At 52.3% G+C, this 24,711-nt stretch overlaps 2 protein-coding genes across 3 annotated transcripts in view; one reads left to right on the forward strand and one right to left on the reverse strand.

Annotated features, from left to right (window-relative positions):
* Positions 1–18,823, forward strand: part of RAB43 (RAB43, member RAS oncogene family) — a 56,775-nt gene extending 37,952 nt beyond the window's left edge. The window contains exon 3 of the mRNA XM_078074545.1: positions 17,212–18,823. The gene's annotated coding sequence lies outside the window, so the exon portion shown is untranslated. The remainder of the gene's footprint in view (positions 1–17,211) is intronic.
* Positions 10,413–12,058, reverse strand: GP9 (glycoprotein IX platelet). Of its 2 annotated transcripts, none has more exons than XM_036099709.2 (2): positions 12,004–12,058; positions 10,413–11,059 (listed from the first exon to the last, which is right to left on the reverse strand). In XM_036099709.2, exon 2 carries the CDS (start codon positions 11,046–11,048, stop codon positions 10,515–10,517), a length of 534 nt encoding a protein of 177 aa, XP_035955602.1. In that variant the 5' UTR covers positions 11,049–11,059; positions 12,004–12,058; the 3' UTR covers positions 10,413–10,514. The 2 variants fall into 2 exon arrangements, with proteins under 2 accessions (XP_035955602.1, XP_035955600.1); XM_036099707.2 differs by lacking the exon at positions 12,004–12,058 and adding an exon at positions 11,156–11,283.
* Positions 18,824–24,711: the final 5,888 nt, after the last annotated feature.

Raw genomic sequence — 24,711 nt, forward strand, 5'->3', positions numbered from 1 at the left:
GGCCACCACACGCCCCCACAGAGGCTGTGATGAGGGTCCTCTCTTGCCTCTGCCCACACCGTGGTGCTGCCTGACCCTGGGACAAAGTCCTGGGCTTTAAAACAGGGAAACTGAGGCCAGGGGCCTAGGTCCCAGAGCTGAGCCTGGCCCTGCCCCTCCCCTAAGGGCTCCCAAAGCTGCAACCCCGCCTCCCCCCTGCTCCCTGCACACATTCACCCAGGGGCTCAGCTGAGGAGGGACCGCGCCAGCCCTTCCTTCAGGGAAGCCAGGATGCAGGGTGGCCCCACCCCAGTCACATCTCCTCTCCTCACCCTCTTGTCACCTTTCCCACGCGGCCACTCCCCACTCCCCACGCCAGCCAGCCTCCAGCTGCCCTGGCTCCTGCCTCCACATCCGGCTCCACACCGGCTGACCGGCTTCCTAAAGCAGGTCACACGCTGACCGGGTCACCCCCTTGCTTGGCTCTGCCCGGCTCCCTGCTGCCCTCAGGCTCCCTCAAGGGGCCCGTCAGCGCCGTCCACGGCCTGGCCACGCTCTCCCCTGACACTCGCCACCCCCAGCCACACGGGGCTCTGCGTTCCCTGACCCGCCGCTCCCCTGACAGGCAGACCCCCCAGACCCACCCAAAGGGCCCAGCTCCCCGCTGTGTCCTGGGCTTCTCCAAGCAGGGCCCCCTGTTGACACACAGTCCGAGTTGGGGCCCGGCCCCAAAGGACAACCACCTGGTCCTGACGCTGACTCCCAGACGCTCCCAGGAGCCCTCCAGAGTGTGTGGAGCCCCCCCCCCCACACACATACACACAGCCCCAGAGACTGCTGTGTCCCATCTCTGCTGTCGGCTCCTGTTCTTCTGGAAAGAACAGACCCCGCCCAGAGGGCAGGCTTGGCCCTGACTGGGGCTTCCTGGGCATCCGTGTGTGCTCTGACCCAGGCCACTCGGGGCTGTGGTGAGGACAGCGCTGCCCGCCCACCTCAGCTCTCAGCTCTGAGAGGGAGCCCGGGACGGGTCCCATCCCTCCCACACCCGGGCTGTGTGCTTCGGGCCTCTGTCCCCAGCGGTGACTGCACCTGGCATCCCGAGGCGACCGTCGCCTCAGTACGGTTCCCAAGGAACAAGCTGCAGACGTAGAGGTTCCCAGTTCAAAGCCGCTTACTCATCAGCATGTGTCAGCAGCACCTAGGAGGGAGCTGGAGGGTTTGTGTGCAGGGCTGAGGGGACATCAGGAGACATGGACCTGGCAAAGGAGGCCAGGAGAGAGGGCAGTCATGGGGCTGGTGAGTTAGCTCCTGGAAGCTGGTGAGTGGGGCCGGCATGCTGCAGCCTTCTGCTCACAGCCCGGCATCATCCAGGAGCTGGTTAGAAATGCAGGATCTCAGTGTCCACCCCAGAGCTCCTGATTCAAGATTGGAGTAAGATCCCCAAGGGATCTGGGTGCATGTTACAGTTTGAGGAACACTGGTCTACACAGCCTGCCCACCCCACCCCTGGGCAGGCCTTCATGTCTCAGAAGTTTTTAGGTTCTTCCTAAAAAAGAAGGCCTGAAGGTTCTTGCCCATTTACCCCTGAAGTGTGTTTTCCATCCTCCGCAGAGGCACCGACTCGATCTGTGGACATCAAGGGCAAAGGGCTGGTGGCTGGCTCCTTGGCAAGGCTCTGACTGACAGAGTCAGAACCCGTGGGGTCACCTGGGCCCACCTAACACCCAACATTCGTCCAGCAAACTCCAACCCCATCTGGCAACATTTGAGCTTATCGTGTGTGACAGGGATTCTTGATCTTTTCTGGATCTCTGACCACTGTAAGCTGTAGACCCTTCAGTCAGAAAAAAATCTATATTCACATCTGCACCCAAATGTGGCACATTGTGTGGGGGGTGAGTAGACAGGGGAAGGCTGCCCACTTTCCGAGTCTGGAATCTTGAAACTTCTATTGGAATGCTGTTTACAGCCTCTTAAGTTGGCAGAGTCTGAAATTTATTGAAAGGTTTCTATGTGAATTCACAAGAGAATTTAAGGACTTGCCTCAAATGCACATCCAGTGAACAGCAGAGAGAAGATTTGAGCCCTGGGTGTTGGGCTCCACGGTTGTTCCTTAACCCCCTGAAATCCTGGGAGGGACCTTTGGATTTAGTGGGATGGGACTGTGGCTGGACTGACAGCCTGTTACGTACTCAGGTATACATTCGACAAAAGGGACCCGGTTCTAAGTGGACATTTCTGAAAATAACAGAAACCATATGGCGATCTATCTCAAGGAACGAATCTTAAGAATAATAAAACCTCTATGCATAGGAATATCCATGACAGCCTTATTTCTATACAAGGGGAAACTGGGAGGCAGCCGTCCCTCGCTGCGGAGTATTTTAGACAGTATGTCTGAGCGTTGTAGGTGAAGGACAATCTCTCAGTGAAGGGCTGGGTCTTCCTTTTGCCTTTCTACACTTTCGGTCTTCTATGATCAACATCTACTACATTTGTCATAGAAAGACACAGTACACTTCAGAAGAGTCATGAAAACAACATAACATTAAAAAATGTGATGCTATATTCATCGAAGGATTCAGAATACCCAAGTCAAGAAGTGTTAACGATTAATGTAATATCAATAGGGTCTGGACATGAAAATGTTAAGGGTGATTGTGTTAAAACGGAGCTATGAAGAACTTCCTCCTTCTTTTCTCTCTTTTACAAATCTTTAAAAATGGAACTATGCTGCTTTTTGAGTAATATATAGCATATTTTATATATATCCTGTTGATATATATTACATAAGCATGTGTAACTATAGATCTCTATCGAGCTATTGACGCCCACACATACATACAGATACGTGCTCATGTGGGAAATAAGTAATAAATCTGATAAGGGTTCTTGGAAATTATTTTACTCATAGTTTTCATCACTCATAACCTCGTTCAGCAGTTTCAGGGAGAACTTTGGCATAGTGGATTGATAATCGGTCATGGATTTTCTTACTTATTCGGTGGGGGGTTTTTTGTTTGTTTTTTTACTTAAAAATCACATATGTGATACATGATATTTGCTTTAATTCTGAGAGTTTCCAAACACCCACAAAGGCAGAGAGTGCGGCCCAGCCCTGTGTACCCATTGCCCACCTTCAACAACCCTCATAGTCTTGCCACATTGGCCGCATTTACCCGCCCCCCTTTTCAACTGGAGTATTTTAATGCAAATCACAGACAGGAGGCATTTCATCCAAATTGGTCACTATGAATCTAAAAGCAAGCAGGCAAGCAGAACCTTAATGCCATTACCCCACCTAATAAAAGTAATCATAATTCCTCCAAGTCATCCTGGATCTGTCCATATGCAAATTCACCAATTGCTCAAAAAAAAAGTCTTCTATTTTTGTTTTTGGTTGTTGTTGATGGTTATCAGATTTGGGTTTGTATCTCTTTTTAAGTCTCTTTTAATCTAAAATAGTATTCCCTTCTTTTATTTTTTTTTCATGCCACTTACTTGTTGATGAAACTGGGTCATTTGCCTGTGGCATCCCCTCTCAGGTTTTGGGTTTGGCTGATTATGCCCCGATGGTGTTCTTTAGCATGTTTTTCTCTCCCCTGTACTTCCTGGAAACTGGTGGTTCGATTGGATTCTTGGCAAGAATAGGGATGGTGTGATTTGTACCTTTTGCTCATGCCAGGAAGCACATAGTGGCAGGGCGTCCCACTTTTAATGTGTTGGGATTGATCTGAGGGGGTCAGGTGGTGCCCACCTCGGGCCTTCTTGTAAGGTTCTTCATCAGCCTTTCACCTAATGCTTTTACCATCTATTAACCATCACTGCCTGAACCAGTCATTTCATCAGGGGGTTGCAAAAATGGCGCCATCTAACTCCTGCTCACCCTTCATGTTAAAGTCATCCCTTCCATATACACTAGCTGGGATTATTTGAGCCAACAAAAGTATAATGGCTTCGATGGATTAAAACGTATTGAATATATGGGACACCTGGGTGCCTCAGTCGGTTAAGCAGCCGCCTTCAGCTTGGGTCATGATTTCAGGGTCCTGGGCTTGAGACCCGCGTTGGGCTCCCTGCTCAGTGGGGAGCCTGCTTCTCCCTTCCCTCTGCCTGCCTCTCTGCCTACTTGTGCTCTCTATCTCTCTGTCAAGTAAATAAATAAAATCATTTTATTTATTTATTTGACAGAGAGAGACACAGTGAAGAGAGGGAACACAAGCAGGGGGAGTGGGAGAGGGAGAAGCAGGCTTCCCCATGGAGCAGGGAGCCCGATGCGGGGCTCGATCCCAGGACCCTGGGACCATGACCTGAGCCGAAGGCAGACACCTAACGACTGAGCCACCCACGCGCCCCTAAACAAATAAAATCTTAAAAAAAGATAAAAACATACCGAATATGTGTGTGTGTGCTTCTACAAAGGAACATAGTCAGTGGGTTAATCCATTGAAGCCATCATTCTTTTTAATGCTCCAGTTATTCCATCTCTGGACACTGAGACTCCTTTCAAGCAGGCTCCTGAGTTCTTTGCCATGACCCATTGGTCTTGAGTGCTTCTTTGCTTTCTGGCGTATAGTGTGCATTTTCTGCCCCAGACCTAGAGTCATTCATTACTCCAAGGAGCCACTGGGTGTTTTGCTGTTCCCAAAACAAGTTTTTAAGTTTTCTCCTGTCCTTTGCTCAGTGTTCCTTTTTCCTGTTGTTTGTTTTGAACATGCTGGGGGCTTTCCTCAGCCTGGTCACCCCTGACTGTCCCCTATATTGAAAGCTTCTGGGGAGCCTGGCTGGATGCGTGGGTCCTATGATGGGTGGGCTTCTTCCTATAAGGTAATCGGGGTCAATCTGGCCTTTCCACTAGGGAAGCGTCCTCAGATGTCTGTGCCTGAAGGTCTTTTCTCCCAGGCCTTTCTGTTTGTGCAGTAAGGATCTTCTGTCTCCTTCTGGGGGCGGGTGGTGATGGCAGAACCTCACTGCCCTGCCTGCTGTCCCAGGCCTGGAGTCTCTCTTCTCGGTGTCTCTGAAAACACATCTCCTCTCTCCTGCAGGGTTGGGGCAAAGTGGTGGTCATGTCAAGATGGAAGTTGGGGAGGGCATCTGTGGGTTCCAAGTGCTCTGAGCCCGATTTTCAGCCAGTGCTTCGTTCTCAGCCCCTAGCCTCCCCCATGATCTGATCTTGTTAAAATCTGTGCAACCTAGCAATGAAAGCAAATTCCTATTTGCGTGTTCACTTTTTAAAATATAAAGTGGTTGGTGCTATGAAAAAGTCTTACTTTTTATAATATCCTGTTTTTCTACAAAGTTGCTTAATAAAAGGATACATTCTATTTTAAAGGTTCTGTGTGTTTTTCCTGGATGTGAACTATTCCGATTGCTTTTGTACAAGAGCTTGTAACCTAGGCATAATAGAAATATGTTTAGGATCTATATGACAGCTTTAGTACGCCCTTGCTGCTTGAAGGAGCATTGTGTCATTAGTGTTGTTGGGCTCATTTGTGCAGGTTGTTATATTTGAATTTTGTTATCGTGATTGAAAATCATGTAAAGTGTTATCATCTTGCAGACCTTAAAAAATTCTTTTGTTTCATTTCTGAATAAAAGTCATATCCCAATTGCATAAAGGGAGCGTGGAGCCTCCTGGGGGTTCTGTGGGGCGACGGGGCTGCCCCTCCTTGGGCTCCCTCTGCAGGCTGGCGGGGGGAGGGGTGGCTTCTCTCAGCTGCTCAGACAGCTGTGGATCCTTTGCCCAACTCTTCGTCTTATAGAAGCTTGTGGGCATCACTTTCCTGCTGTTGTCTCCTCCACTAACCTGGTCCTTGTGGGTTTATCCCTTTTTTACAATCCCCTAGTAATTTCAGTGGGGCTTGGGGCTGGGAGAGGAGACTGTCCCACTCGGGCAGTATGCCCAGTGTAAGCAGAGTCTGGGGAAGGTTCTGTACGCATCACCAACGCCTCTCCAAGCTGCTGTCCTGGCTTTATCTGGCTTTCTGCTTAAATCTCTCATGAGGATTGATAAGGAGTTTGAGGTGGTGTCAGTCTCATCCCTTATATGTCAGGTTCTATAGCCAAAATTTTGATTGGGATGAAATTGAATTTAGAGAATAAAGGGAAGACTGGGAAGACTGAATCTTGCTGTTCACAAATGGGTACCTCTTTCCATTTTTCAGACCTTATATTCTCAGTGATACTTCGTCATACTTGTTTGTTTAAACTGAATTTTAATACCCCACTAAAGCTCTAGATCTGTATTTCATAAATGGGCTTTTTAAAGAGTCTTGAAGCTTTTCAATCGCCCACAAAGGGCAGAGATGGAGAAGGAGGGAAGGGCGGCAGTTAGACTCCCGTCCAACCAGATTGAGCCACTTTATTTCATATACCAAGTACTGTCTAAGGGTTTGTGGGAAAAAAGGTCTTACCACTAAAAAGGTTTGAAAACCATCACTCTAGACCTTTAAAAAAATTGTGATAAAATATACATAACATAAAATTTACCATCTTAAGCGTTTTTAAGTGTACAGTTGAGTAGTGTTGAGTGGTTGTGCAATCATCACCACCATCCACCTCCAGAACTTTTTCATCTTAGTTCTTGCAAAACTAAAACTTGATACTTGTCAAACAACTCCCCATTCCGCCCCCCTCCCTCGAGTCTCCACTCCAGACTTTTTAAAGACAAAATGAATGGGTGGCTTCAGTTACAGAATAAAATGATCCACGTTTGTTGAAGGATACTACATAAATATACAAAGACTTGGTTAAAAAACTCTGTAAGGTAATTCACACTTTCTGGACTCCAAGTAAGGACTAGTTACTCAGGTTGTGATGCAGGTGCAGGGAGTTCTTTTCAGAACCGAAAGCACGAAATGCATGTATTCTTGCTTTTGCTTTTACTCACCGATCGGCCCCCTCAAGCATTCGATAAAGAATCCAGCAGGTTGGCTGAACCTCAGAGCCTCACTTATCGTTTCATGATGTCTTTGTAAACCTCACTTGTTTCCTGCTTAGTAGGGATACGCAGACCTAAAAGAAAGGAATAGGATTTTATTTACACCCCTGTAAGAGTCTGAACAAAAACAGGGTCACTGGGGCCATCAGGGACTCCATCTGGATACTTCTATGTTGTTGCCCTGACAACCCTGAGGTATTTTAATTTTTTAAATTAAGAAGGTAATACAGTTTAGCTTTCCTCTCTGAATTTAACCCACTTTACTAGAGATCTAGCTAAAAAAATAAGACTTTCCCAAGATTTTGAGACATTTCGCAAAGCCTGCTGTAAGTCGTCCCTGCTTATTACCTGTAGTGAATGAAAATGAGGATTCCATCCCCAAAGCTGTTTAGAAAGCTGCCAATCAGAGGCCAGGGGTGTCTGTCGAGTCAGACGCTGTTCTTCGAAGATTCCCCAGGCCACGGACTCACTGTTCCCTCGCTGGGGCAGAGCTGGGTGAGGACAGAGTCTTCCACGTTCTGCTCTCTGCCATCTCGGGCCACACACGGGACGGGCTCAGGCCCTTTGCAAGAGATGGAGTGCATTCTTCGCTTGACAAGGAATTAGCTCTCATCTGGTTTGGCGTGTATCCGCAGGGGCTGGAGAGGGTGAGGGTCCCGGCTGCGAGACCGTGCGGACACATGCGCTCACAGGAGGTGTGGCTGAGTGTACATGCAAAACACGGGAGACGGGCACTGTGTTAGCGGCTGGGTGTGGCTGCGGCTCAGGGCCAAGACTCCGCGTGTGTCCCCGAGAGTGCCCACCCTTTACAAACGCCCTCTTGACAGCGGGTCCGCCTTCTGATCAAGCGCCGTCAGCTTCGCCTAGACCTCGCGGGGCCGACGGCGGCCAGATGCCCCCCTGCTGCTGTGGCGGGCGCCAGGGCTCCCCGCGGTTAGGGCGGGGCCGGCTCCTGGTCCCAGACAACGGCTGCTTGCAAGAGCCATCGCTACCACGGCGAGGCCGGGCCACCATCGTCGTGCTTGCCCCTCGCTCTCTGCTCGCCCGCTGGCCGGAGGAGCGCAGAGGAGCAGCGGAGGGCCGCGAGCAGGCACGGGAGCCGGGCTCAGGGGAGCCTGCGGTGGGGCAGAGGCCTGCTGGGGAACGGCCCCCCCGGCCATCAGTGGAGGGGGTCAGCCGCCCGGAAGGTGGGGGTGGTCACAGCAGCCGGTCAAAGTCGCCTCGACAAATTCTCCACGTGCAGCTTGATTTTGAAAATGCTCGTGAAGGAGATGGTCATGAGGATGCGGTCACGGAGACCGTAGGATGGCGGTGGCAGAGACGGCATTTTGCTTATAATGGGGCAAAGGTCCGTGGTTGTCTGGTGCTAGTGGTGACCGAGGTGGTAGGGGCTGGGGGGCGGTGTCGCCTCACAGGGCTGCTGTTCTGTGGCTGCAGAGGAGAGGGTGAGGGGAGGCAAGCGTGAGGCCGGCGAGCAGGCCATGTGGGCGCCAGCGGTGGCAGTGCTGGGGGTGGTGCTCCCGGCCGTCAGGGGTGGCGGGGACCTGCAGCCCTGCAGGGGACAGCAGTGGCCAGAGGGGGATGGTCGGTGGTGGCGGCGGCGGCGGGATCTGTGGTTGCTGGTTTGGTGGCTGTGGAGCAGTGGGGACTGTGTACATGGCTCTGTGGTGGCCACTTTGCTGGCCTGGGACAAGGACCGTGGGGACAGTGGAGGAGGCTGATTGAAGCTCCCAGTGCACCTGTTTCCCTGGGGATTCTCGTCTGAATCCGCCACCCACCTGGGGAGATCCCTGCCCGGCCGCTGGCAGCCCCTCCCCTCCCCTCCTCTCCGCCCGCAGCGGTGTCGCCCCCCGCATTGGTGATGCGGTGCTGTTCAGGCTCCTGGCAAGTTCTCATGGGACCAGCCGCTCGGCCAGCAGAGTCAAGGCTTATGATCGCCCTTGTGCCCAGACCTGTGGCTGCATGTGTTGGCCTCAGGAGGGAGCAGGAGCAGAATATAGGGGCACCCCACAAGGAGACTGGGGGGCTGAAGGTCCCTAGTTTCAGAAGCTTTCAAGGGGGCACTTTTCAGGTGTGAAGGGGGAGCTGTCTGGGATCATGCCTGCGAAGTGACTGTCAGGGGTCCTGGGCCTGTGTCCTCCGCCAGTGTGGGGGAGCAGTGCCTTCCTCACGGGGTACAGAATGACCCACGGCAGGTGCTTCACGCGGGGCCGCGCACAAACTAAGGGCCCGGTGAGGAGAAGCCAGCTTCTCCGATTCTCATGAGGCAGCCCGGTAGCTGCTGGCTCCGACTACAGAAATCCCACACTCCCAGCCTGTGGACTCCATCCAGCCGATTACTACGTTTTATGTGTGCTGTTATTTCCACAACATTTTTTGTTGGATTTCGTTGCCAACACTTGAGTCAGAGATTTCACACACAGATGCAGATTTCCAACCCCCCTGGAAGAATGGGAAGCCTGGGTGCTTGGGTCCACACCCCCGCAGGGCAGCATTAGGTGGAACACGGGCCCTCCAGTTTCCCGCAGGCCCCACCTCTCCCTACAGCCCCTCCCCTCCCCTGAGTTTGGGCCCCCGGCTCCAGCCTCACCTCTGTGGCTCAGTGTCCTCCAGTGGGTGCTCTGTGCCCACCGGCCTTCCCTGTGGCACCCTCCGAGCCACAGGTCCACCGCACGGACCTCCTCGAGGGAAGGACCTCAGTGTAATTCTATCTGGATTTGGGGTGGCCAGGAACAGACCTGGAAGTATTCTCTCATGCTGTGGAGGAAAGTTTATTAGTTTAACAGCTGGCACCAGAATTCCTCTGAGGGAGAGAAGTGTCTTGTTTGAAGAATTTGGTGGCCATTGCTGGGGGTGGAAGTGGGACTCCAGTTTGCAGGTGTCTGATGTCAGCACCTGGAGTTGTTTCCATGAGAAAGGGAAGAATTTGTTGTTTTGTTTCTGAAGAAGAGGGCTAGAGAGGAGGAAAATGAGAGAGAGCTTATAAGAGAAGATGAGAAAGGATGGGGCCAGGTGAGCAGGTGTCTTCGTGGCCAAAGGCCGTTTTGGAAACGGTGATGTGCCTCTCAGGGTGTGTCTGTCAGAGAGACGGGAATGGCTCTTCTCCTACCCGCGCAGGGTCTTCCGTGTCTCCTGCTCTGCTCACTGCTGTGTTGGGAGAGCACGCTTTCTGTGGAATTGGGAGGGCAGCTGAACGCTCATGTGAAATTTGCCCGGGCCCTCCGGCGTGGCCCATGCAGGAAGCAGGGGCCAGGACAGAGGAGAGCGTGAGGACCGGAGTCCTGGGACCTGTCAGGCACGGAGGAAGGGCTTGGGATGTCCACAGACTGTGGGACTGGGGGAGGCTGGTGTGGAGGAGGGGGGACAGCCCATTTTACTAAGAACCGGGGCGACAGAGAAGGCCCAATGGGTATCTGGTTATAACAAAACGGACCCAGTTTTCCAGAAAGAGCCAGACATGGGTGCTGAGAGGAAAAAAACCAAAAATCTGAACTTGGATAAAATGGTTGAGCAGCCAGTTTATTTTGAGTTACTGGTGGCTCGGGCTGCCCAGGCCCGGCGGGGTCTGGGGAGGGGTGACCCTGGGGGCCTGGGCTCAGTTGAGGATCTCTGTAGCAGTGCACAGCAGGCCGGCCAGGAGAGCCAGGCCCAGCGTGGCCACGACAACCAGCAGCACATCCCACCAGAGCCCCGGGTAGGTCCAGGACGCCGGGAGCCGCCAGCCGCAGCTGCCCAGCTCGAAGCCCGTCAGCTGGCCCAGCGGGCGGGCGGTGGCAAGCTCGGGGCTGGCGCAGCGGACGTGCAGCAAGGCCTCGGGCGTGCGGTCCTCCAGCCAGAGACGCAGGTAGGTGAGGCCGCAGTCGCAGTGCCAGGGGTTCTGCGTCACATTGAGGATCTGCAGCTGGGGCAGGTGGTCGAAGGCGCCAGGGGGCACGGAGCTAAGGCTGTTATTGGCCAGCAGGAGGTGGCGGGTGTGGGCCGGCAGGGCGGGCAGGGCCGTGAGCCCCCGCCCCCGACAGTCCACCCACAGCCCCATGGTTTCCAGGGCCTGGCAGGTGCACTCTGCGGGGCACTCCTTGGTGGCCTCTGCGGCAGCCCAGAGCAGCAACAGGGCCCCCCAGGCAGGCATTGGCAGGCTGGCTGTGGGGAGAGCGGCCGTGAGGTGAGGGAGGGCCTGGCAGTCCGCACCCCCTGCCGATGGCCGGCGGGACTGACCTGGGACAAAGGACAACTCACCTCCCTTCTCAGGCCTCAGCCTTCTCCTCTGTGAAATGGGGTGGTGAAGACTGCAGGAAGTGAAGTGTGCCCAACCCAGGCCTAGCTGAGCCTCCCTGGACACTCAGAAGGCAGGATGGGGAGCGTAGCTGTGAGGGGTGGGGAGGGGAGCGAGGGTAAGAACGCTCTTAGGAAGGGGCCAGGAGGTCCAGCCCCTTCTCAGGGGGGAGAGGTGCAGATGCCGGCTAGATGCTTCCTAGTCCTGGCCCCTGGCCCCCAGGCTGCTCCCAGCCCCCACGCCCAAGCCTGGGGTCAGGCCAATGGTGTGGACTTCACAGACCACACCTCTTCCCATCGATTCCCACAGCTCGCCTGTGGCCCAGTGAACCCTTAGGTGATACTCGATGTAGAAAACAGCAGGATGAGGATGCTGAGGTGGGGACCAGGAGGCAGCCCAGAAGGGGTTCCCTCTGGAAAGCCACGCATCTAGGCCAATACTCAGAGTTGGGGAAATTGAGGCCTGGAGACAGAGAATGATTCGTGCAGGGTCACCCAGCGGTCTGTGTCAGAGAACCGACTCCAACTCAGGCCTCATGAGCTCCAGGCTCTTGCCTGGTTTGCTGACTTTCCTACGATTGCTTCCCCTTCCTAAGACAGGCTCTCCCCACCAGGGCCGGGCCCGTGGCAGGCTGTGAATATTAGTTGAATGAACCAAGGAACCAGTGTCTCAGAGCCAGTGCCCCCACCCAACCCCATCTCCTGGGGGGGAAAGCTGAAGGTGGGACAGGGGTGGGCCGGGGGGCTGGCCGTCCCACCTGGGTGGGGGTGCGCTGTGGGAGGTGGTGCTGGGTAATAAGAGGGCCACTTACTTGTGAGGCCTGCAGCCGGCACCCCTTTCTGTGGCCTGAACTGTCCTGCTTGAGGCTGAGGTGGTAGCTCTCCGCGAGGCAGCCGGTGGTGGCCGCTGCTTCAGTGGGAGGAAGGAAATGATGAAAATAGCCTGGCTTATCCCCCACGTGCAGCCCTGGGGGGCCGTCTCTGGTCCCGGGGACTTGGGCCCTGAATGGTAGGTCAACCCCTGTTTACAGAAGGGGGTCCCACAGTGCATCCCCGTGGACCACCCGTGCCTCGCTGGGCCTCAGTACGGGGTCTGTGGGAAAACCAAGGAGGCCCCTCACCAGGTCCCAGGAGGTGGGGAAGCCTTCCAGGAAGGGGAGGCCTTGGAGCTGAGTGGCTCTGCTGGTTGTTCCTCCAAGTCTGAGGCTTCCTCATCTGTAAACTGGAAGCAATCATCCCTGCCCTGCTTGCATACGCAGGGTGTAGGTGGGGCGGCTCCCGTGGGCTGAGAATCCTATGGGGGGAGAACGACGTCGTTTTAAATTTTCTGTGCTTCTTCTGAATAGGTCAAGGAGAAAGTCACTTTTCGGTGTCACTGCATCTTTAGCACCTTCTAAACCTCCTGATCCTTTTCTTTCACAGGATGCTGAGGGCTTGTGGCTTGGTCTCCATCAGTCATTGGTCTCTAGCTAGAATTTAAGATTTTTTTTTTTAAAGATTTTATTTATTTATTTGACACAGAGAGAAAGACAGTGAGAGAGGGAACACAAGCAGGGGAAGAGGGAAAAGCAGGCTTCCCGCCGAGCAGGGAGCCTGATGTGGGGCTCCATCCCGGGACCCTGGGATCATGACCTGAGCCAAAGGCAAACTCTTAACGACTGAGCCACCCAGGCCCCCTAAGATCGTTTTTTAATTTGCATTATATTTATTTCTATAGCTAAATTTTACCTAAGGGACTGACATCAGTTTTCCATTTATGTTAGTGATAAAGAGTTCCCTTTAAAAGAGAAATGGATTTTCAGTTTATTTTTTTAATATTAAAAAAACATTAATAAAAATCAAGCTTAACAGTAAATTATTATACAAAAGTATATTATAAAATTGGAACATTCATGTAGTCATTTTATAATAAGTTATAAAAAATTGCACTCATATGAAATATCAAATCAGTCAGAAAAGGGCTTGCAGAGATGGCACAATTTGTGCCCGTGGAGAGTGTGGGGCGCTGCTGATGTGGGGGAACCCCTGGGGTATAGCAATGCTTTGGGAACAAGTAGAGGGGTTCTAGCAACTGAAGTAAACAGAGCCCTTGCAAGAGGGGCCCGGGAGAGGAGCCCAGAGTGAGGGGCCGCTGAGGAGAGGAAGTGGTCCCCTGGGCCATTCCTGTGGTCATGGCCAGCGTCAGCCACAGACGCCAAACCTGACAAGAGGGTCCTGGGCCCCCCGCGATGCTGCCGGCGGAGGATCCCCTGATGCTTGAGCAGCGCCAGGTGGTACCCTGGCCGGGATGGAGGGCACCTGGGCACCACACCCACAGTGACAGCAGCAGCAGAAGTCAAGGGCAGAGGCCTGGGGGGGGGGGGCTTTTTCTTTTTTAAGATTTTATTTATTGATTTGAGAGAGAGAGAATGAGAGAGAGAGAGAGCAAGAGAGAGCACAAGCAGGGGGAGGGGCAGAGGGTAAGGAAGAAGCAGGCTTCCCGCTGAGCAGGGAGCCCGATGCGGGGCTTGATCCCAGGACCCTGAGATGACCTGAGCTGAAGGCAGACGCTTACCGACTGAGCCACCCAGGCGTCCCTGAGGGGTGCTTTAAACACCCCATTTACACACTACCCTAGACCCGTAAGAGAATGCCTCTCGTTCACACAGAGTGTGGGTGTTTTACTTTTTTAGCATCTCGCAACTCGGAGCCCCCTTCAAGGCATGCTCCTGTTCATCTGTATGTTTGTCATCGGCTTTCCCCGACAGCACAGCAGCTCCCCGAGGGCTGTGTCCGTGGTCAAGCCATGGGGACTCGGTCAGCGGCCGCACCTCGCAGGTCCTCCCTCAGTCTGTGCCGGGTGATTGCCGGAGGGAGTCGACGCTTTGACTCGGAAAGGTTCCATCAGCAGGGAGGACCCCGGTCCTCTTCTAACCTGGCCCCTCATTGTGCAGATGCCAGCAGGTTGCTCACTGACTCACTGAGAGGCTCCCCTGCCACCGTGGCCCCGTGGCCCCGTCAAGGGCCCGCTGCTCCCAGGTCACCTGGGATTGGGTTTGGCTTGCTTTTGTTTTAAGTACCCAAAGACGTGTATTGCAGCGTTGCTAACGGCAAAGCAAGAAGCTGGAAACAAAAGGAATAGTTACTGGGGCCTGCACACCACAGGGTATTATACGGACATTATGTTAAATGAAATAAAACTGCATTAATTGTGTTGGAGGAATATCCGTTGTGTTGTTGAGTGACAAGAGTGAAATGCACGAGAAAGTAATATCCCATTTTGGTAAAACAAACTGTGATAACAGCAAACTATCCTTGCTCAGGATGACTTGCGAATGTGGGCCTCCTTATTTCTTATCGTGAGCCCCTCTCAGGCCAGCCTCTGTCCTCCCCTGTGGCCGGGAGGCCGGGATCTCTCCTGCCAGGCCCAGAGGGTGCTTGTGTTCTCGCCCTCCGCTCGGCCCAGCTCTGCTCTCTGGGAAGGAACTGCACATTCGCTTTCCGGTGAAGCCCAGGGAGGCTACCCGGTGTGCCCAAAGGGCCAGCCTCCGCAACCTTCTGATCCCTGGCCCAGAGCAGGGTGGGGAGGGAAGGTATCATCTGGTCCCCTGGAGTCATGCCTGCTGTGAAGACAGCTTGCTCCAGTTGGGGTCACCTGGCAGGTACTTGGTGAACACTCTCATCGGAACCTGGATCCCAGACCAGGAACCTCAGCCTCCATAGACCTTCCCTTCTCCCACTTGTGGACGCCTGGCCTTGTCCCATCTTCATCTGCCTTCATGCCTTTACGGCAGGTGGGGAAGGAGTCCCGGTGAGTGGCGGTCCCCCAGCCCCCAGGCTGTTTCCTGACCTGACCTGACCTAGTTGGGCACACACTCTTCCTTTTGGACCTCTGAGATATCCCTCTTATTTTCAGCATGTACAACTTAAAAAAAAAACCAAACAAACAAAAAACAGCACACATGAGAACTCATTTTTGTTGTGGAAAAATTGAATGTTCAGATGAGCAGGAAGAAGACAATAAAATTTTCCTCAATTCCAATATCAAGCAAGACTGCCTTTTATTTTTTTCCTGTGTGTATTTTTTTTTCTTACCCCAAATCAGGTCACTTGGGGCCCATGCTCTTCTGGAACCTCCTTTTTCCACCTGTGAATATACCCACATATGCCACCCGTGTTTGCCATGGTTCCATTGTATGGATGTGGCAGCTTTTATTTAAGGAATCTCTGGCCATAAAGAGCATGCCTTGCTCTCCTTATCTCAGTCAGACAGGCCTTTGTGGGGACGGAGGGTGGGAGAGGGGCAGCTCTTTGGGCTTCCTGAGGTGGGGAGGCTCCTCCTTCCAGGGCTGCCCAAGTTGGCTGACCCAGTATCCTACACCATTGTCCCTGTGGAGAAACTGAGACAATCTCCTCTCCTGCCCCTTCAGGCTACTTACTAGGTCACCTCCCACTCCCTATATGTGGAGGCCCACTCTGTCTGGGCCCCCTCCTTCCTCTCAGTCTGTAAACATGCTTATGACCTCCTTTATTCTGGAAAAATCTTGTGTGTGTGCACGCGTGTGTGCATGTTTTGAACACCACAGCATGCTCCCTGCCCACTCCCCTCAGCCCCTTCAGTTCACAACTAACCCAGATACGGATACTTCCCGCGGGCAACAAGTCCTATCTTAGTCATGTATGTTCTCTCTTGGCCTCCAGTCCAGCTGCACCCGCTTGCCCACCCATCTCCAATGCCAGCCCAGACCTGGGCATCCTGTCCTTCCTGGACATCCCCTCTGAGTGTCCTACAGGAGGCTCATACCCACCATGACCTAAATCTGGGTGTCTTTCCCCCAAAAGCCAGCCCTCCTCAGTGTTCTCCGCCTTAGGGAGGGCCAGCTGCATCCACCCAGTCACCCAGCTGGAAACCTGGGGCACCATTAGGGATGGCCTCTCTCCCCCACTGCCATATCCCATCAGCTGCCAAGTTGGCCAACTGCCTTCTGCATATCTGTGGACTTCTCCCCTTTTGGGTGGTTCTCTGCTCATTCTGTGTCCCCTCCTCTGGCCCTGTCTTCCACCTCTCTCAAGCAACCCTCACCCCAACTTCTCCTCTGACATCCTCCTCCACATCTAGAATGGGAGCCCAGCTCTCCCCCAGGACCCTGTCCTCTTGCCTCTTCTTGCGGCTCCCTGTGATTTCTCTTCCTCACGCAAACCTCAGCTCTTTTGATATGCATGTTGTCTGCCAGGCCACCTGCTCCCGCCTGCTGCTCCCCATCCTGGTCACTCCTCTTGTGGGTGACCCCCGGGCACAAGGCTTTCTGTCCACCATGAACATTGTCCTCCCTCTCTGTAATTCCAGCATTCATGTGGATGACCCTTGGTCACCCTGGCCTCACAGTCTGTTGGCCTCTCCCGAACTGTGCTCCTGCCCTGGGGTCCCCCCCAGCCACTCACCCTCACAGTCTTACCCCAGACTGGCCATCATCAGCAACTGCTCCTCCTCGAAGCCTTGATGCAAGCACCCCACCTCTTGACTACACCTCCCCATTCCAGCACAAGTCCTTGAGCATACCCACTCTGGTCCTTCTCCAACCTCATTGAGGTCTCTGGGACAGTGGCCTTATCACTGTACTTTTATACTTTCAGCATCATGGCCTCACAAGCTGATTCAGGGATGACCACTGTCCTTCGGTGTCCACTCTTCCCTTCTTTCACACAAATAGAATTTTAGCTGGACATGTGGCCCTCCAGCTAAAGACTACATTTCCCAGCCCCCTTTGCCTTCAGATGTAGTCATGTGACCAAGTGCAGGCCAATGGAAAAGAGGAAGAAGTGATCAGTTCTGCTTCCCGCTGGCTGCAGGGGGATGGGAAAGCCATCTTGGTTCTTGGGGTGTAGCCCGGACTTGAGGATGGCAGAGCAAAAAGAAGGAGCCTGGGTCCTTGATGGTTCTGGAACTGCCATCTAGCTCAGGCATGGCTACCTGGACTTTTTCCAGAGAGAGAGAAAAAGAGAGAGAGAGAATTTTATCTTGTTGAACCTTGTCTTTTCAGGTTTCTGTTACAGCAGCCCATGTGCCTCTGAGGGCAAACCCGCCGATCTGCCTGTGGTGTAGTTGTGTCCCTACATTCGGTCTTCCCACCTGCTGCGGCACAAAAACGTCCTGCTGCTACGGGTGGGCGCAATTCCCAGGAACACCTCCCAAGAACCTGCACCCTAATCCCCGGAAGTGGTGAATGTGATGAGACATCACTGCTGTGGTTGTGCTGTGTGTTGCGGCACAGCTGACTTCTAAAAAGGGCGGTTTTCCAGGAGGACCTGATCTAAACGTGTGAGCCCTTAAGTGCAGAGAACGTTCTGTGGCTGCCGGCAGAAGAGGAAGTGAGAGAGACGCAGCAGAAAGGGAAGTGGGAGAGATCTGGAGCGTGAGAATGGAACCTCTGTAGAAACGGAAAGGTGGATGGAAACGAAGACGGACCCACTAAGGCTTCAGGAAGGCTTGACTTCAAACTGAAAAAATGTTTCTCTTCCGCATTCTTGAGCCTCCCCCTCCCCTTCACTTGTTTTTCTGTAGAATCCTTTGGTCCAGGAACCTGGTATGGATACTTAGTAAGGAGACTCGGGTGGCCCGTGCCAGTGCCAGGTGTCAGAGCACGTTGGAGACGTGACAAACGTGGCGGGCCGAACGTACCCGATTCCTATCAAAACCTCCCAGATCCTGTACTTTCCTATAAAATCCCTCAGCCTTTTACCCCGGGCGGGTCTGCAGTTTGGAAGGCTTTAGCCGGCTGCAGCCTCCTTTGCCTGGCAAAGTAATAAAACCGTCCTTCCTCTTGATGCCCAAACTCTGTCTTCGTGTCATATTTGGGCTCCAGAGCACAGAGGTCGGTATTCGACAACAGGAAGGACTTGATGCGTGATTGCTGCTTTGAAGACAAAGCAGGAGCGGGATGCTGCGGACGGCTGCAGTGAGCCAGCAAGTGCATTCTTCCCCGGAGCCTCTGGGAAGGAACACGGCCCTGCGCGCACCATGATTTCAGCCTCTTGAGACCTTAAGCAGAGAACCCAGATCCTCATTGTGCCCACACTTCGGCCCCTTGAAAAGTGTGAGATAAGGAATGAGCGTTGCTGTAAGCCTGTAAGTTTGCGATAATTTCTTACAGCAGCAAGAGAAAACCAATATGAAGGGCAAACCCGGCTCTGGTGCTCCGCATTCTATCCATCCGCTGTGCGAAAACGAATGAAAGGAAATCTTGTTTAGAACGGAGCGGGGAGGCCGGCAGAGGGAGCTCTCGTGCCCTACCACTCGTGGTCAATTGCAGACCCGATAGGAAGAGAGGGACCTTGCACTTGGATGCTACTTTACTATCCCAGCAGGTGGAAGGAAGGTTTCTTCCCCTTCCTCTCCCCGCCCTGCAACAGCCCAGCCAATGAGAGACCACCACAACTCAGCCAATGAAAAACCGCCACACTTTGACCTCCCAGTTTACTCCAATGGGCTTTTTGTTTCTAACAGCCCCTCCCAGCTCCCCCTCTGCTTCCTCTATAAAAGAGCCCTCTTCTCCTTTAGTCTGTGGACTGGGTTATGGTTTTGCAGTACTTTGCTTGTCTCGGCTCGTAATTCTCTGCTATTCCCGAATAAACCCATTTTTGCTGGCAAGGTAACCGGTGGTTTTATTTTTAAGGTTAGCATCTTTTGCTTTCTCAAGGACATTGCTCCCACAGCTACCCACTCTCTTGCATCATCAAATTTATCCTTTACTAGATCAATCCCATTAGATTACAAATGGCCTAAAGTAGTGTCCTTTTAAAAAACCCTCCTTAATTCCACATTTTGCTCCAGTTACCACTACTTTTCCTGCCTCTCTCCACCACAAAACTCCTCCAAAGATTTGGCTCTACCTGCTATCCAACCGCAATTCCTGTTGTCTCAGCCCCAAAATATATTCAGAACTGACCCCCTGTACTGCCACTGCCCTGGTCTTCTCTTAACTCCCTTGGCTTCCCATTGCAACCAGAATGAACTCCACCTCCTCCCTGTTTCAAGAGGCCCCACTATGGCTTGACCCCCACCTAGTTCTTGACCTTGCAATGCACTCTCCTCTTTGCTTGCTAATCTACAGCCACGCTGACCTTCTTTCTGTTCCTCCATCACTCCAGTATCTTCCTGCCTCAGGGCCTGTGCACTTGCTGGTCCCTCTGCCCAGGGCACCCTTCCCCCAAACTCTGCCATGGCTTCCTCCTGACCATCATTCATGTCTCAGGTCAAGTGTCCTCCTTCTCAAAGGCCCTCCCCCCCAACTAAGGCAATTCTCCATAATTCTGCACCATAGTATTCCATTTAATTCCTTCCATAGCACTTAACAGGACCTAAGATCTTATTTTTAAATTTTTATGCATTTTAAAAATAATTTTTTAAAAAGTTTTTATTTAATCTCTACACCCAACGTGGGGCTCTAAGTCACGATCCTGACACCCCAAGATCAAGAGTCTCATGCTCCCTCCGACTGAGCCAGCCAGCTGCCCCTAAATTTCTATGCATTTCTTAAATGTTTGTGCCCACTGAAAGGGAACTTCAAGAGGACCGAGTCTCTGTTCTGTTAACTGCTGTTTATAACCACACCTCTGCCTAGCACATAGTCCGAGCATAATACACATTTGTCAGTTTTGCTGACCGTCTCTCCTCTGGTTCCAGCCAGTCCGTAGCTCTCCAGGACGTTTGTCTCCTGGATGCCGGTCTCTGCTTCCGGCTGCAAAGGTTTGACCTTGACACTTGCCTGCTCAACATCTTTTCATGGCTCCTCAGTGTCTTCGAGATGAAATCCAACTCCTTGGCAGAGTTCTCCTTGGCCATCCACTCCAGGCTCCCCTGTCATCTCTTCCTGACCTGAAGCTTCATGGTAGGTCATCTTTGTCGCTACTCACCACCCACATGCTGGTGTCCCTCTCTGTACCTTTCTCTTTCTGGAATCCCTCCCCTCCCCACCCCCCCTTCCCCCCCAGTTTTGCCTGTCACACTCCCTTCCTTTAAGATTCACCCAGGGCGTGACCTCTTCCCGGAAGCCCTCCCTGACCTGCTCCCCCAGCTGAGTTAGTGGCCTGCCGTTTGCCTGTCTGCCCACGAGCCCAGCTGCTCCTCAGGCACCCGGGCACCGAGGCATAATGGATGAGGTTCACAGAGTGAGGCATTCCTGAACTGAAGATCGGTTGAGTCTCTTAGGTGCTTTCAGGTGGTACATATGCCTCTGACATACATACTGAGACACACGAGGGACAGAGTCACCCCTTTCCCATTCCCTGACCCGAAGGAGAGAGCCTGGGTCTGGTCATTGTATTATAACGGAAGCTGCTTAGAAACCTTTTACTTGGGGAGCCCAGGATCCTTCATTATCCCCTTGAAACAATTTTTTCCTTCTCATGGGAAGCAGAGGAGAGTAAGAAGTGGAAACTATTACCTAGCATTTTTAGCCTGTGTACAACCAGGGGTAATTGGGTCACCCCTGCCCCAGCTGCTGGGGCCGCTTTGACCAGAAACTCTGCGGGCTGGTTCTCTGCGGATACACATCTCTATCCGTAAAGCTGTTTGGGCCCAGGCTGTGGAGCAGCATGCCTGGCTCCGAACCCAGTTTTATTAACTTACTAACTCCATGATCTTGAGGAATAGTCTCCGCTTCTCTCTGCCTCAGTTTCCTCATCTGTAAAATGGAGGAATAAAAGAACCTGCCTCCCTGGGGAGCCATGAAGGCTGAGTGAGTATGAGGCCCTTGAGGCGTGTTGCTTGGAGCCCGGCACGGTGTGTGCTGGGTCAGCCAGCCACCGGTGAGGGTCTGCCTGGATGCTGTCAGGGCATAAAAGGTGGGCCTGGCACCCTTTGATCTGTCTGTGGTGTCAGAGGGTTTTCTGTTTGGTTGAATGGATCGAACAATTTAGCTTGGCACTCCTGACCACTGGGGCGTCGACCTTTGCTTGCCCCCTCAGGCTCAGCAAATGCATCTGGTCGGAAGTTAACAGGTCCTTGTATTTTCTGTGAACTTACTGTTATGTTACCTTCTCTCTATGGCAGGTGGGACCGCTTTCTCAATTAAATTAGAGCATATCGATTTTCCTTCCTAAAATCATTTCCATAAATTTAAAAAGTGGGCTGATGCTAAGAAAAATATTGAGTTGGTAATAGCACACGTGGTGCAAAGGTATGGCAAATATCCATGGAGGGGCGTTCAAATGAGTTCAATCCCGGACTCACAGACCTCACGCTAGGGGTGATTTTGAAGCCTGTTTATTCCTCTATTCAATGAGTGCCCTCGCCACCTAGTGGCAAGAGTGTGAAATTACAAGATATTTGGACAAGGGCGGGCAATTTCAGGTCAACAGAAAGCGAGAGAGAGAGAGAGAGAGAGAGAGAGAGAGAGAAAGAGAGAGAGAGAGGGTGTTAGTTAGAAATTCCTACAAAAACATTCCCCCCCTCCCCAGGAAAACAAGCTTAACGAGTTGCAGACCATTTGAATAATCCCAAAGAAGCCTTTCTAGAAAATAGGCAAAAGAAGAGTGATAGAGGTGAAGGCTATTCACAAATACCCAATTCTCCTATTTTCCGTGAGATTCCAGCCCCACTCCCTGCCTCCTCCTTGCTTTTCCGCTCACCCAGCGCCAGCCTCAGGGCACGCAACCAGTGTAGCTGCAAGGGCTCCCCACTCAGAAAGGCCCTGCGATTGGGGTTTAATGCTCTGTGGTTGCTGTCTTGAAATTCATAATTGTCTTAACTTTGAATTTGTTCAATGCCCCGGGGCCTTGGAGCCTGGCTGACACACACTCCACTACCTGTCACCTCCCTGACTCTTGGTTGCCTACTCCCCTGCCCCACTGGTTCCCCAGACCCCTCCCGCTGCCCTCTGGGCCAGGGTGCGTTATTATGTTGGTCAGCCAGCTCTGGGCCTGGGGGACCCTTGTCCTCCTTGCAACCTGCTAGTGATTATTGTCAGGCCTCCTAAACACCCACCACAAACACACCCGAATTATCCTGTGTTCTGATCAAGCCTATTTTTTTAAATTAGGAAATCTATTTGTTATCTCTTGCTATGTAACTAATCATCCCCCAAACTGGCAGCTTGCAGCAATAACATGTATTCATTTATTATCCCGCAGTTTCTGTGGGTCGAGCACTTGGAAGTGGCTTCGCTGGGCAGTTCTCATTTCTGGATATTGCAGTTTGGGATCTCGGCCTGGGCTATGCTTGCTGGAAGACTTGACTAGGGCTGGAGGACTTGCTTCCGAGGTGTGAGCCTGGCTGTTGGCTGGAGGCCTCAGTTCCTTGCTGGCTACTGACAGGAGACTCGGATCTCCTGTCACATGGCCTTTCCCACAGAGTGCTTGGGGGTCCTCATGACATGGAGAGCAAGAAGGGAGCCACAGGGCCTCTTGTGACCAAGTAGTAGAAGTCACACCATCAGTTCTGCCTTGTTCACCTTGTCCTTGTTAAGTCTAGCTCACGCTCAGAGGGAAGGGAGCTCGGCTTTACATCTTGAAGGAAGACTATCAAAGACATTGTGGACATTTTAACAGGAAATTTTCAAATTCAAATAGTTGTCAGCTTGCTCTCAAGGAAACACTAAAGCTTTATTGAGAAGCATCTACCAAGGATTAATTAGTCAATGGTAGCTCTCAGGAGCCTCAGTTGACAGGAAACTTCTGGGTCAGGGTTGCAGTTGATACTCAGGCCCAAATATCAGGGGGGGCCCTGTTTTTGGTGAGGGCTTCTCAAGAACTGTGCACTTACTTTGCTTCTGACCAGAGGAAATCCCAGGTTTCCCATTGATGGCAGCTCCCTGGGCTCCACGATTCCCCCCCCACCCCAAGGACATCACCCCAGCCTGCAGCTCAGCCAAGGTGTGCCCCATCTTTTTGTGAGATTATACCCTCTGACCCTGTTTTCTGTCAGTGACCTCAGGCCTTGGTGCTCCGTACAGGTCCTGCCTGCTTCTCACGGGGACAGGCTGGGGCCTGAATCTGCGCTCTGCTATTGAGCTGCATGGCTGTGACGAGGGCCCTCATCAGTCAGCGGTGGAGGTGAGAGGGAACCCCGCCCACCCGGCCCTGCCTGGCTTCTGTTGGTCACAGATGTTCATGCTGCCTTTGGTCCCTGGCCTGGGCCTTTCTCCAGGGCAGTCCTGTGGTCCTGTCAGGACGTCTCACCCTGAGGTAGTGGGCCGGGTTCCACCGGGCTGGGGACAGCAGGCCAACCTTGGGCCAGAGCAGAGCACCGGGCAGATGCTTAGGTCACACCCAAGTTCAAGGTCTTGAAGTTGAGGAAGTCCCAGGCTTTCCCCCACTGGGCAAAAGGAAGGCCACTGAGGGGCAAGTCGGCAAGGCTGAGGGGCCAGGAAGCACCCGACACCAGGGCTGACTGCAAACACAGCTGAGAGAGCTTCTGTGCCCATTCTCCCTTTTTTTCTTTTTCAATGGATTTAATTTTTTTTAAGAGGAGTTAGATTCACAGCAAAATTGAGCAGAAAGTGTAGAGTTCTCCTATACTCCCTGTCCCCGCTCATATGCACAGTCTCCCCCACTATCAACATCCCAAACCTGGGTGGTGCATTTATTCTAACTCATGAACCTACATGGACATATCATCACCTTCCAAAGTCCACAGTTTACAATAAGGCCTACTGTTGGGGTGTATGTTCTATGGGTTTCAGCAAATATACCTGTTGTTGGGGTCTCATACGGATAGTTTCTCTGTCCTAAATTCCTCTGCGCTCCACCCTATCATCCTTCCCCCCAACCCCAACCTCTGGCAACCTCTGATCTTTTTACTCCATAGTTTTGCCTTTTCCAGAAAGTGATAGAGCTGGACTCATACAGTATATAGTCTTTTCAGACTGGCTTCTTTCACTTAGTAATACACGTTGATGTTTCCTCCATGTCTTTTTGTGGCTTGGTAGCTCATTTCTTTTTAGTGCTAATATTCCGCTGTCTGGATGTGCCACAGTTTATGTATCCATCCCCCCACTGAAGGACGTCTTGACTGCTTCCAAGTTTTGGCAACTATGAATAAAGCTGCCATAAACATCCACGTGCGAGCTTTTGTATGGATGTACATTTCAACTCGTTTGGAGTAAATACCAAGGATTGCTGGATTGTGTGGTGAGAGTATGTTTAGCTTTTAAGAAACTGCCATACTGTCTTCCAAAGTGGCCGCACCATGTGTGGTATTCCCAGCCAGCGGAGTGGCATTCCTGTCAGCGAAGAGCAAGAATTCCTATTGCTCCATATCCTCACCAGCATTTGATGCTGTAAGCCTTTCTGATTTTGGCCATTCTAATAGGTGTGGAGCGGCTTCTCCTTGTGTTAATTGCATTTCCCCAGTGACATCTGATGGCGAGCATCTTTTCATACATGCATCTGCCATCTCTGTTATCTTCTTTGGTGAGTTGTCTGTTTGAGGCCTTTCCCCATTGGAAAAAAATCAGGTTAACTCTCTTATCATTGAGTTTTAAGAGCTCTTTGTCTCTTCTGGATAACAGTCCTTTATTAGATGTGCCTTTGGCAAATATTTT

The sequence above is a fragment of the Halichoerus grypus genome, chromosome 1, assembly GCF_964656455.1.
Source record: "Halichoerus grypus chromosome 1, mHalGry1.hap1.1, whole genome shotgun sequence".
Taxonomy (NCBI): Eukaryota; Metazoa; Chordata; class Mammalia; order Carnivora; family Phocidae; genus Halichoerus; species Halichoerus grypus.